The sequence below is a fragment of the Xyrauchen texanus genome, chromosome 33, assembly GCF_025860055.1.
Source record: "Xyrauchen texanus isolate HMW12.3.18 chromosome 33, RBS_HiC_50CHRs, whole genome shotgun sequence".
NCBI lineage: Eukaryota > Metazoa > Chordata > Actinopteri > Cypriniformes > Catostomidae > Xyrauchen > Xyrauchen texanus.
This window is the reverse complement of record NC_068308.1, coordinates 6,601,030-6,615,138: the sequence shown is the minus strand read 5'-3', so window position 1 is coordinate 6,615,138 and position 14,109 is coordinate 6,601,030. Positions and strand designations below refer to the sequence as shown.

General features: G+C 34.4%; 2 protein-coding genes across 3 annotated transcripts in view; both read right to left on the bottom strand.

Annotated features, from left to right (window-relative positions):
• The window catches only part of LOC127626603 (exocyst complex component 6-like), an 86,081-nt gene extending 83,598 nt beyond the window's left edge, over positions 1-2,483 (bottom strand). For both annotated transcript variants that reach the window (XM_052102507.1, XM_052102508.1), the window contains exon 1: positions 2,375-2,483. In XM_052102507.1, the coding sequence (XP_051958467.1) occupies positions 2,375-2,472 (98 nt within the window). In that variant the 5' untranslated portion in view covers positions 2,473-2,483. The remainder of the gene's footprint in view (positions 1-2,374) is intronic.
• Positions 2,484-11,384: 8,901 nt separating this feature from the next.
• Positions 11,385-14,109, bottom strand: part of adam8b (ADAM metallopeptidase domain 8b) — a 30,278-nt gene continuing 27,553 nt past the window's right edge. The window contains exon 23 of the mRNA XM_052102506.1: positions 11,385-12,031. Coding sequence (XP_051958466.1) covers positions 11,975-12,031 — 57 coding nt within the window. The 3' untranslated portion in view covers positions 11,385-11,974. The remainder of the gene's footprint in view (positions 12,032-14,109) is intronic.

The window sequence follows — 14,109 nt, the reverse complement described above, 5'->3', positions numbered from 1 at the left end:
CCTTTAAACAGACATCTCAGAGACTAACCAGTTACGATTACTCTTAAAATAATTATTTTTTTTTTACCTAGTATCATAGAATGAACATTAATATAACACAATTTTTACATCGTTTTACGTGCCGCTTTTTACGTTTTGCTGCAATTTCCTGTTGAAATGAACACTAGAGATGCAGCCACAACTGTGCGTTTTATTCACTTTCACACAAATCATGAGTACTATGGCTGTTTATACCTTTACAAAACACTTATTTTTCAAGTGTGTTATTCACACACTGCTATGTTTTGATATAGGTATAGGGCTGAAACGATTAGTCAATTTTATCGACAACGTCAACAATAAAAAATTGTCGACAAAAATGTTACATTAAAAAAATCACTTTAATCTCTAATGATGAGCAGCACTGCAGCTCGCATCAAACTTAGGAGAGGAAGTTCAGATGCATTCTAAACTTTCCAAACAGCTTCAGCTGATGTAGATCGCAATATATGAGGGAATTATAATGCAAAAATACAAAGTAAATACAGAAGCACTCTCATTGTGGAATAAGTGGAGCTGGAGCTGCCTATAAGATATTTATTCTCTTTTAGAGAATAAATCTTGAATAGAAGTATATTTTGTCTTTACTGCACTCACAGAAGTATAACAAAGTAAAAAATACACTTATATACAAAATACACTTACTGTATATTTAAGATACATTCTCTTAAAGAAAGTCTAAATATCTTATATGTTGCTTCTCAATTAAATGTTGTTTTAAGGATTTTTAGACAGCTTTAAATAGAAAACAAGACAAAAACACTTGATAACAATAGGATTTTTTTGCAGCGAATTTCTTTACTGAATTAAACTTATAAAAAGTATTTTTCCCCCTTTAATTCAGTGAATGTCATTTAGAGGTATTTTTAAAAGATAAATTTTTTCCTGATATATAAACACTTTCTCTAATGCATCATTTGAAAAATGATACATTTAACACTTGTATTACAGACCCAACTACATGATTAAATTTAGCTCTAGCTCACCTGATAGATGTTGTACTTTGGACTTTGAGATTGAGCCTTGAGCCCAGCCAAGGATGCTCTGAGTGAAAGTTAAGCCATAAGAAATGGCACAAAATGATGTGGTTGCTTCAGTAAATATGCTTTTCATGTCGAATTTGCTTTTAAAACACTTTCGTTTAGGTTTAGCTATTGGAAAAAGGCAAGGATGTCTGTTTTTGTTCATCTCTCATTTATCTTTTCACACGGTTAGGTTTAGACCACAGATTTAAGTTAGGGAGGTACGTTTTACTCATTAAAGCTTTCATCTAATATTCACCTTAAAAACCTTGTCTGATTAGAACCTAATTTACAGATTACATTTAAGCATTTAGAAGACGCTTTTATCCAAAGCCACTTACAGTGCATTCAGGGTATACATTTTATCAGTTTGTGTGTTCCCAAGGAATCAAACCCAAGATATTGGCGTTGCGAGCACCATGCTCTACCAGTTGAGCTACAGGAACCCTTAAAACAATTTCGCACAAGATTAGGTAATATAATGATGCCTTCTAGATGGAGTTTGAGTATTTGAAATCTTTTTCATGACTGAAAATTCAAGAGACATCTCTGTCACAATATTTGATTATGATCCAGATGAGACATGAAAACATTAAAACCAAAGCTGAATAACAATGGCCAGCACAACCCAGACTAACATCGCACTAGCTCATTTGCTAACGCCACACCCACCCTTATTTCGTCAGCTTTCATGTTTCCACATCCGAAATGTACCTGGAAAGGTAAAAAATACGGTCTATTCAACCGATAGCAAGCTTTCTTTAGGTATAAACTGAAGCTATGTCTCTCCGGTCTTTACACATGACAGCATCATATTCATGAAGGAGAGAGAGCATCAGCGGGCCTGTGATCATGTAACTCGTATGTTTACATATTAAAGGAGTAAATCAGAGCACCGCAAACACAGATAGATGGGGAATGAATGAATGAATGAATGAATGAATGAATAAATAAATGCGTCACATCACCCACTCGCACTGAATAAATGTCATTCAAATATAAAGATCAACTCTATGTAACCTGTGCCATTTACTCTATGAAGTCAATATACAGTGTCATGGCAGAGAATACAGGTTTCATTAAAAAAAATAATATAGAAAATCACTAAATCAGAACACATCAGATCGAAACTCAACGATCAGCAGTTTTTATATATATATATTTATAAGTGTATCACTAATAACAACAAAAAAATTCTTATTGTTCTGCATCTTTAGCAAACAAAGGCCTGCTGTGCATCCAACAAACATTAGTCAATTCACAGCATCGCCGTGAACACGTTAAATTATACAGACATAATCCGCATCTCTTACCGGAGCGTCGGGCCCACGCACGCCGTGTCCGTGCTCTCGATCTCCTGTAATATACGCTCATGTTCAGTGATAGTCTCCAGGCTCTCACTCTCCGCCATGTTGGCTCTTTCGTCACAGTGGTCATATGTGACAATGCCGGTAGCGATGCAGTAACACTGGTCAACCGACAGGGGGAGCTGTGCGTCAATGCAACTATAGGGCTGTAGCTCGAAACCAAGTGAGGCACCTTCCTAGACAGTGGAAATAAATCTATTTTTATTAAGAATTGGTTTGACAAAAAAAAAAGGATGGCAGCTTTTGTTCCTATACTGAATTCACTGCCATTTGTGGAGTGGATACCTCACCTACAGTTTATGACTGGGTTATTAATTTTATTTTACCTAAACTATTGCATATCATAAGGTAGTTACAGAGTGTCAGTCTGTGAAATCCCCCAATTATCCATTGGTGGATTGGAGCTTTCCAATGTCAAACGTAACCATTTTTGGATTAGAAGAATCCTTATTAAGACAATCAGCTGTCAACCCAAAGCTCTTTTCAAGTGGAAATTAAATTATCCTTCTCTTGCTACTATTAATATATGGACTGGCATTAATATGTTTCTGTTACCGAACAAGATTAATTAACTTCATTATAAAATTATTTTCTTTCTAAGTTTAAATTGGACATTTCTTCACAATGTACATTCTGTAACTTTAATGTTGAAAAAAATACCACACTTGTTTTTTGAATGCGATTATGCAAAGGAGTTCTGGAAAGAAGTAGCCTGCCTTATTTTCTCTGCTTACAACAAATTTTGTATTTTTCAAAATAATGTACTGTTTTTGTTTTGGGACTCCGGGCCAAATGAGATGGTTAAAACTGTTAACTCTCTGTGGACAGTTTCATCTCCATAAATGTAAAATCACTGATTCTAAGGCCAATTTCAGGCTGTTCTGTATCGATCTAAAATTATTCTACAACTCTCTTTGTTTATCATTTAACAAGAAAGCCGCTAAAACTGCTCTGTTGATTAAAACAAATTATGGTTTCATTATAAGAGTTACCTCTTGATTTTCTGAAGGTGACAGTTATTATTACTTTTTTATAAATAAAATTCTCATATTATTTAGCATTATTTGATCATTTTTTGTATTAATGTATTGTTTTTAATTTATATTGCATGGTTTTTTAATTCGTTTTTTGTAGACTATCTCGGTTTACTGTATCTTGTTTAAAAATGTTTTTCCATTGCCTTGCTCTACCTCGAGTTTCCTGTTTTCTTAAGTGTTTTTTGTGTATGATACAAGACTTTTATTCAAGAATTTTTTTTTAAATAAAACCTTCCTAGACAGCATTCATTTTTGAACATTCCAACACGCCCATTCTACCCAAAAATCCAGTCTAAGCAGGCAGTTTGACTTGGCTTGGCTATGAAGTAGAACATTAACTAGACTTGGCTATAAACTTAACATGGAACAAAGTACACCAACAACAATACATTAACAATACTAGACCCTGGACAATGGCAACATGAGGGCTTAAATACATGGACAAGGGAGAACATAAACCAATGATCAAACAGAAAACTAAACAAGACAGGACTAATAACCATAAACCAGTGACAAACTAGAACTAATAACAAAGTAATCAAACAATGAACCAATGAAAACAAGACACATAAACGTGGAGGGAAACAGGATGATTACATGACAAGGAAACAGGAACAAAACATGGAACATGAACAAACATTTCAAAATAAAGGATATAAACAAAAACACATCTAGATGTTACAGATATATTTCTTAGTAGAGTATTCTATGCCTATTTATTTACATGATCACATTAACTATAAGCTTTAGATAGAGAATTTCTGTTAATTAATTGGTTAAATTGAACATTTGACATTAACGGTGCATTCAGTAACTTTTGTCTTTGTGACATCTTGGACTAACACTAACACCTAGCAGCTTGGATGCAGCATATCATTTCAAATAAATAGTTTTCATTTTCAGATGCCATTGTAGAAATGTAGTATTCACAGTGAGCGAAGATTACTTTAATCAGTGAGTGAAAGTGTCAAATAACAGTGTGTTTACTGAGATTAAGGGAGTAGCATTTGGGTGGTCATGTGATTCTAACATTGCAGCCTACGTGAGCAGACCCTCTCCATGTAGAATAAATTAGCTTTTATAAGAATACTGATATGACTGGAGTCTTCATTTTAAGGTGAGTGGTCATGATTTCCTACATATATTGCAAAATTACAATTAATTTCTTTAGGAGTTAAACTTTTAGAGTGCACCTTTAAATGATCACACACAGACTCTAAATGAATCAGTGGAATACTTTTAATGTATGCAAGTATTTTCTTACAAAAAAAAAAAATTCAAATAAAGATTTTCAAAGTTGAAAAAATATACACACACACACACACATATATTCACTGATATGTATAATAATTATTATTTTGTACTTATAACTCACGAGGGTCTAAAGGGGTCATGTCTGTTTATTTATTTATAGGTCACATGACAACAAAATGGCCACCTACATGTTTGTACAGTTCTCAACATGACTTTGATTTGGATGACAAAAAAATTATAATTTCACTGTTTTACTGCTTTTTCAAAATAATAATAATAAAATATTATCCTGCACTACTCATGCATGCCAATTTTTCTTTTTTCAATAATTTCTGCTTTTGATGAGACTTTTTTTATTTCAAGTCGTTGACCCCATCACCATATTTATATTTACATGATATTCCAAGGTATCGTGGAGTCCAAAAGTTTAAGATCACATTTAAAGTCTTAAAAAAAATTCAAACAGACCTGGAAATTAAGAGAAAACTCTTTGAAACTTTCTCAAATCAAGCTGGATAACATGATCATCAGGTTTTACACAAACTTGTGTAGTCCATGCCAGCTCGAGTGCATACTATAATTAAAGAAAAAGGAGGATCGACATACCATATCGCATTCATGCAATTTTTGTTTTAGATTTATCTTTCACTTAAATTGTTATAAAAATAAACGGTATTAACTTTTCACTTCTGGTGTCAGTTTTGGAGCCCAAAACCATGGTATTACAATGAAAAATGTCAAAAAACTCATTGTACTACTAAGTTACATGTAATACCAAGTTTTTGGTTAGTGGTATTGCTTTCATTGATAAGTAATTAACAAGTATTATATAATGCACACAGTAAATCATGAATATTAGAAATAGAATACTATACATAACAATATGTAGATAAACATTGACATTTTTTATTAATTTTAATGTTGTGTATGCATAATCTGTTATGTAAAATATAATGTAAAATTGTTTGTCAATGGTATTAATAAGAGTTTTCGACATATGAGTAATATGAGTAATTGTGGGAAAAGAGCGTATACTGATACTGTATCCTTCGCTGTATCATTATTTCTTATTAGCACATGGTATTTACTCTACTTTAAAGTTGTCCCTATGGGCAGGTCTACTGATTCAAGTTCTGCAAAAACATTTCCATAGTCCTTTTCATCTCTGTTATCTTCTTCTTGGGGATGTGTGGAAGAATTGAGACTGCTGCTGTACATGACTGCGTCTCTGTGTTAAGCTATGGGAGGTCTGGGCCCACAGCAGGACATACAGTTACTAATGTCAGCAGAAAACTGCAACTCAGGAAAATGGATAAACCTTGTAATCTCTAGTACTTTGAATCCAACAAAACAGTCATAGTTGCTGTCTAGTTAAATATTTCACAGTTGTGCTTTAGGATTTATCACACCATTAAACTGGAATCTGTATTTCATGGTATATGACCTGAATCACAATATAAGACAACAGTGCATTCATGTAAAGAATGGTTTACAGACATTTATGACATGAATTCATGTTAATTCATGCATTTACGAATGCAAAAAACAAACAAACAAACAAACAAAAAGCATACACTTAAGACACACTTCTTAATGTCTTAATTTGATTAAATAACCTGAGGAGAACTGACTTCAAACACTGACTAAAAATAATTGATTTGGTACCAGTTGGTTAGATGTCATTACAAAAAGGGATCAGAACAGAACAGTGAAGCTAATTCTGAGAAAAGATCTAGTAGCATTTGTTTGCAAATGTGAAATTGTTTGATATTTTGCAATCTAATGCAATGACATCCAGACATTTGTAATTCTTCTGTACTTTGTGGGGTCACTGTATGTCTCAAATAGTTCCACTTGGATACTGCTCATGAAACCAAGTCAATAAAAAGGCAGAACCTAAAAGAGAAAGAATGAAATATTTCAGATCAAATCATTTTATCACCACATTTGTTTTTCAAATGACTGTTTGATTATGAAATGTAACATTTTCACATCTTACAAACTTACATATATTACAAAACATGTCTTAACAACATGTGATTTCCTCACTACCTCACAAAAACAAGAAAAGGTCATGACCTCAAAGGAAATATCTTTGAGCAACGATGAACCCTCTCTTCAAACGTGTCTGAACCTGCATTCATTTATAACTTCTGCCTTTCTATGTCTTACATTTGCAATGGACTACCTTTTATTTGACCGATCTTCTCAGCATAATCAGTCATTTCACTGCCATTGTGTGAGGCAGTAATATAGCACTATATAGTATGCTTACTATATATTTATAATATAACAATATTGTTTCAGACACAGTATGTAGGCTATATTTTACATTGTAGCATCAATATGCTACAATGTAAAATATAGCCTACCATACTGTGTCTGAAACAATATTGTTAAAATTAAGGTCATGCCAATGCATGACCTTATTTCGCTGATTGGGTGACAGGAAGCTTAGCAACAGTTAGTGTAAATTATAAACTCAGACCAATAGAGTTGTTCATTCACAACATAATTTTTTTTAAATAGGGAAAAAAGGCATGCGCATCCAAAAATATATAAATGTGGGTGCTGGGTGCCAAAATAACATATTTTTATTCATTATTATTTTTCAACAGGGTTTTAAAATAGAGGTTTTCATATTTCTAAGAAAAATAAGGTTCTGGGATTAGCATCACTTGAAGAGACTTTAATGTTTTATTCTCCAATCTAATTTACAGGTAACAATTTACAATAAAGTTATAATTTTTTTTAACATTAGTATATGCATTAGGTGTCATGAACTTACAAAGAACAGTATATTTTTACAGCATTTATTAATCTTGTTTAATGTGTATTCATCCAAATACAACTGTTCACTGTTAGTAATGCAATAACTAATGTTAACACATACAATTTATAATGAAATAAAAAATAGTTATGTTGCAATTAACATTCACTAAGATTAATAAGTGCTGTACATGTATTGTTCATTGATAGATCACGTTAATGTTAACAAATACAACCTTGTTGTAAGTGTTACAAAATAACACATATTTAAACAAAAAATGTGAATTTTGAAAAGTTTGTGTGCATTAAAAACATGCTAACATAAGGTTTACATTTACATATATTCATGTAGCCGACGCTTTTATCCAAAGCAACTTACAAATGAGAACAGCAAGCAATTTGTCATACAAAGTTTAACATCTGCAGTATAGGACTCACAGTTCTCACAGTTGCTGGAGTAATAAAGATGCTAGACAGAAGAAAGAGACAGACAGGGATTTATTTATTTTTTTGTTTATTTTTTTGTACATTAAGTGCAGGTTAAGTGCAGTAGTAAGTGCAATTATTGTGGGTTGGTGCTTGCGAAACAGATGTGTTTTTAGCTGGTTCTTGAATGTTGTGAAGGTCAAATTTGGAGCATCAAAATTTTGGCACTCATTCACTTGAATTGTATATGGACCTACAGAGGTGAAATATTCTTCTAATTTGTGTTCTGCTGAAGAATGGAAGTCATACACATCTTGTATGGCATGAGGGTGAGTAAATTATGAGAGAATAAAATGTTTTGGATGAACTATCCCTTTCATTTATTCTCTGAGTCAGGGATGATTTTTTTAATCTTACTCACAGGATAATTACAGCTGTACCTGTGAATCACAATGATTCATCAAGACTTATTACTTATTGCACACATGACTGCCAGTCTAGGCCGATTATCCTAAAGGTTAAGGATAAATCTCATAAGCTTAAAGATTTGTGTTCACTAAATACAGCATCAGTCATATCCTGTCATATTTATTTGGGTTGACTTAAAGGGTGTTTAACTCGGGCAAGGTGTAGCAGGGCGTGAGGCTGTTATGCACTGTAAAAAGTGAAAATACATTTTAAGGCCTTATTTCTACCTGTTCTAACCCTTAAAAATCTCTTTCATTGGAACCTGATGTAGTCAGGTTGGTTCTCTCATATTGAATAAGGGTCATATACCCCTCAGTATTTCGTAATATTGGAGAAAATATTAAAGGTATCTTTGTGTCATCTTGGACTTACACTGACACGTAGCAGCTTGGATGCAGCATCATAGGTTTCAGTTATTTATGCCATTATAGAAATGTTGTATTTACAGTCAGCCATAATTAATTTCATCAATGAGTGAAAGTGTCAAATAACAGTAAGGTTACTGAGATTAAGCGATTAGTATAAGGCTGGTCATGTGATTCTAACATAGCAGCCCCCATGAGTGTTTTTAATGTGAGTAGTCATATATCGCAAAATGACAATTCATGTCTTTAGGAATTAAACTTTTTTAATGAGGAAAAAAATTACTGAACACACCTTAACAATATAACAATTAAGTGAATATATTTTTGTTTTTTGTTTCTACCGTCTTTCTGCTTTTCCTACAGTCTCTTTTGCAATGAAGGTACTATTTATCCAGGGGGCTTAAGAGGTCCCAGAGACGGTCTTTGTTTTAAGGGGCAGCAGAGTTCATACATTCACAAAACCTGAGACTAAAGCTGTCCACTGAAGTGTCTAAGGAGGAAGATGATAGAGGATATGAGCTCCATGAAGGGAACAGCAGTATCAGCAGTGAGACACAACAGTGGTCAAAAATGGCTAACGTCAGTGATCTGAGGGTATGATATAGTCATATAGCCTATATATTTCTGCTAAAGAAAAAGCACAAGGAGATAACGCAATGGCATTACTCCAAAATAAAGGATGGTTATTTACTGCAGTAATTGTTTTTATTATTATTATTTGGACATTATTTTTTATTTTATATTGTTTTGGACTGTATTGGTTTGTGAATGGCATTTGGTGCAAGTTCCTCATGTAAACAATGGCTGTGTCTCATTTCGAAGGCTACGTACTAGGTAGGACATGTCCTTTGAAGGCTGCAGTATACAGAGTGTCCTCCTTTAAACAAGCCTCGTATAAACGAGATGGCTTTCGTAGGAAAAACAGAAACGTAACGTAACATGGTAGCTATGACAGCACGGCACTCTTTAACAAGCATGAGTGCTTTGATTGAGAAGTGAACAAATTCCCTCTGGAAGGGAATCCATGAGGAACATTTTAGGAGAGTTATAATGATGTAAAGAGAAAAGAAAATACATTTTACATGAGTACTTTTAGTCTAATAATTTATTTTATTATATATTAATATATTTATACATATTATATACTCTGCACCCATCTACTGAGGTACTTCAACTTGGGAATTAACATTCCTTGCGTTTGAACATCATATTTATGGGCAAATTGGCATCATTTCTTGAAGCAAAGAATTGTGGGGTGCGAATGCCCACTAAAGATACACCTCATGCATTCTCCGAATTCCTGTGAAAGAAGGTCGCATTTGAAGGCTGCATTCGAAGTATCCTACTCGCTTTTCTGAAACAAGACAGCCTCAATAACATATGCAGCCTTCCAAACGAGGCACAGCCAATGACACGCTTCCTGCCTCCTCCTCCACGACTTTACCAACGAGCTTACGCCATCCCTCTTATGAGCGCGCATCACAGAGATGTTCAGAAGCAAACATTGTAGTTAAAAAGTATACAAGTATTGTTTTGATTCTAAAAATAATCAATCGATTAGGTTCAGAACATTATTTGTCTACTGGAGTATGCATAATGCATTACCTTCAAAAAATGGGCGTACATTCGCTTGCATTGTTTAAAGGAGGAGGACTGAAATGAAATCCTAAAAATCTTAAATTCTGTTCTGATGAAGAAAGAATCTTCATCAAAACATCTTGGATGGCCTGAGGGTGAGTAAATTAACAGCAAAATATTTTTTTTTGGTGAACTATTCCTTTAAGCTGTTCCAGGAAAAGGTGTTGTCTGAGTCAGCCCCTTGTGTGAGCATTTGACGGTCATTATTTTGTATAAAAATTTTTGCCGCTTATCTTGACTAGCTGATCCTCTGTTTACATGTTTATTCAAGATCTTCACTAGAATTTCAGGTGGAAAGTGGTGACCTCGGATGCTTTCATTGCAGGTTGGGGTGCAGTGTGCGATGGACAACTTGTTAGCAACATAGTTTATCTTAAAACATGACGGCTTCAAAATTAATGTTTGGGATATGAGTGTTTGTCATTTATGTTGTAGAACAAAACATTTAAGTATCTTAAAGGGACTCAAAAATCAAAAACTGCCATTATAAAAACCCATAGGCAAATCCATAGGGAACCCATGGCTCGAAATTGCTAATTCTCCTCTGGGTTTTTGAACTACAACTTCAACAGCTTTATTCCTACACCGTGACTTTCAAACGCTTTGGTGGAAATAAAGGTTCAGGCACCTACATGCATAGGTATGTAGATGCCTCATTCGGGTGGTATGGATACATCAACCATGGCGCCATCTTGGTACGGTCAACAAGCAGAGCTGTTTCAATGTAAGTCAATGGAGAAGCCTCTGAATGCTGCATAAACTGCTTTTGTGTGGAAACAGTTTACAATATAATTAATTGACTTAACTTACTGGGTGATTAAAAAAAACATATGTTTCAAAACTGAGGTATATCATGAAACCGTAAAGCTGTTATAATCCTATTCACCTGTGAAAATTTAAATAAAAAATAAAATATATTTTTAGACTAAAACAAAATTAAAACTACAATTAATTAATTGTTTCAACTCTAAATGCTATACAAAATACAAAACAAAACAAAAAAAGCTGTTGTCCATGTATTTTTAATGTGCCCTCTAAAGATAGAAGTCAAAATTTATTTGTGGAAATTGTGATTAGGGTGGTTGCCAGGCAAATAAAGGGAAGTTGCCAACTGAACAATCTGTAGTGAGAATGTAGGAAGAAATTTTTATTTTGAAATGTAATACCCTTTTGACTTTTTGTGCACAAATAAGAACATAAAAAAATTGTCAAAATAGAAATTAAACTACTGATGCTTTCAAGTGTAATGACTTAACTTATTTAATACTGAGGCATGTAATTAATAAAAACATTTATAAGAAATGAATATATACACATCTATAAAATATTCTAAATAATAAATTAAACTCATTATAAAGCAGTTTGGTCTGTGGATTATTTTCCAAACCACATATTTAGATGATGTATAATAATATTTCTTGCTGCTAACATTTAACGGACAAATCAATTCAAGCATTTTAAGGCATTGGCATTGTTTTAAAGGCATGGTTTAAACAGGCACAGTGTGATTTAGCTGCCCACAGAATATAGAAGTGAACAAGCAGGGCTGCAATTTGGTAAAATTAGTCAGATGATGATTTAAAATGTGGTCATCTTCTTGGAATGGTGGTGGGCCATAGTGAGATCTTCACTGTATCTCCTGTGACCTGCAAAATTAAAATGCTAGTTTACACATAGATGAACTCAGTCTATTTAATATATTTCAATATTTATGTATTAGCTCTGAAATGGGTTAAAAGGTTAAAAGTTTTTTGTCAATTAAATGAAACATAATTTCAACCAAACAGCCATCGTTTCCAATTAGATTCAATATGAAGCAAAACAGAAAAATAAAGAAAACATTTAATTAAAATGATTTTGTAATAATATGCCACTGTACAATATAACACATGGTAGAATATTTCATTACATTCACTTAATGCATATGCACTAATGTGACACAAATAATTTAGCATATAAACCAAAACACCAGGGTTACGGTCGTAACCAGCACATTCCCTTTCAAGCTGGTCACTTCGACTCTGGATCAGTATCTGAAACTACGAAAAAGTCATGCTGTGCTACTGATTCACACACCCAAGGCAATGCTTACTAGCCATTAGGGTAGTTGAAAAAAGTTGACATAGTCTCACCTTTGTTTTGAACAATAGGAAGGAAAAGAGAGAAACTTAACCATACATGGTTATAAAATATAAAAATGACACTAACCATACTGGGTAGTGAAAAACTGTACAGAAATCCCACCCAAACCACAGCGAGGAAATGAATACAGAACGGACATTGGCCAACAAAATAAAGTGATGCCACTAGTAAACGGGGTAGAAGAACATACAGTTGAAGTAAGAAATTTACATGCACTTAGGTTGAAGTAATTAAAACTAATTTTTTAACCACTCCACCAATTTTATATTAGCAAACTATAGTTTGTGCATGACATGAGTAATTTTTCCAATACTTGTTTACAGACAGATTGTTTCACTTTTAATTGACTATATCACAATTCCAGCAAAAGAAATCAGCCTAGACCTCAGAAAATGTTTTTGGACCTCAACAATGCTGGTTCATCATTAGCAATTTCCAAATGCCTGAAGATACTACATTCATCTGTACAAACAATAGTAAGCAAGTATAATCACCATGGGACCAGGCAGCCATCAGAGTGCTCAGGAAGGAGACACTTTCTGTCTCGTAAAGATGAACATAGTTTGGTGTGAAAAGCACAAACCAGAACAACGGCAAAGGACCTTGTGAAGATGCTGGAGGATACAGGTAGACAAGCATCTATATCCACAGTAAAATGAGTCCTATATCGACATAACCTGAAAGGCTGCTCAGCAAGGAAGAAGCCACTGCTCCAAACCTGCCTACTACAAGTGCAAGTGCACATAGGGACAAATATATTTTCTGAGAAATGTCCTCTGGTCTAATGAAGCAAAAACTGAACTGTTTTCCATAATGACCATTGTTATATTTGGAGGAAAAAGGGTGAGGCTTGCAAGCCGAAGAACAGCATCCCAACCGTGAAGCATGGGGGGTGGCAGCATCATGTTGTGGGGATGCTTTGCTGTAGGAGGGACTGGTGCACTTCACAAAGTAGATGGCATCATGAAGAAGGAAAATTATGTGGATAAATTGAAGCAACATCTCAAGACATCAGCCATGAGGTTAAATCTCAATCGCAAATGGGTCTTCCAAATGGACAATGACCCCAAGCATATCTCCAAATTTGTGGTAAAGGTTCAACATTGGGCGAGACCACACTCCCCCTGGCGGTTTATGTACACCACATTTGCCAAAAATGACGAGGCACTCTCAAGTTGACCCAGCACTGGAGAAGCCTAATGCGCAACAAACCCAATAGGGTGACAGTGGCTGTGGCGGCCATGTAATCCCAAAGTTCTTCCTAGATTGAAGATTGTCACGCATCAGAGAATAGACTTGACGACTGGGAACCAACACACTCTTCACACAATTGACTTTGAGACCCAAATGCTCCAAATGTGCAAACAACAGGTTCCTTTGCTTGCACACTTGTGCGTCTGGCTGCGCTAAAAGCAACAAGTCCACAAGGTCGTTTAAAACACGGACGGAGCTCAGCGAAGCCTGCGCTGCATGGACATATTTTGTGAATGTGCAAGGAGCTAGGAACAAGCCAGAGGGCAGGACTTTTAACTGGTATGCAGTGCCCTCATGGGCAAATCTTATGAATGTGAGACAAAATCTG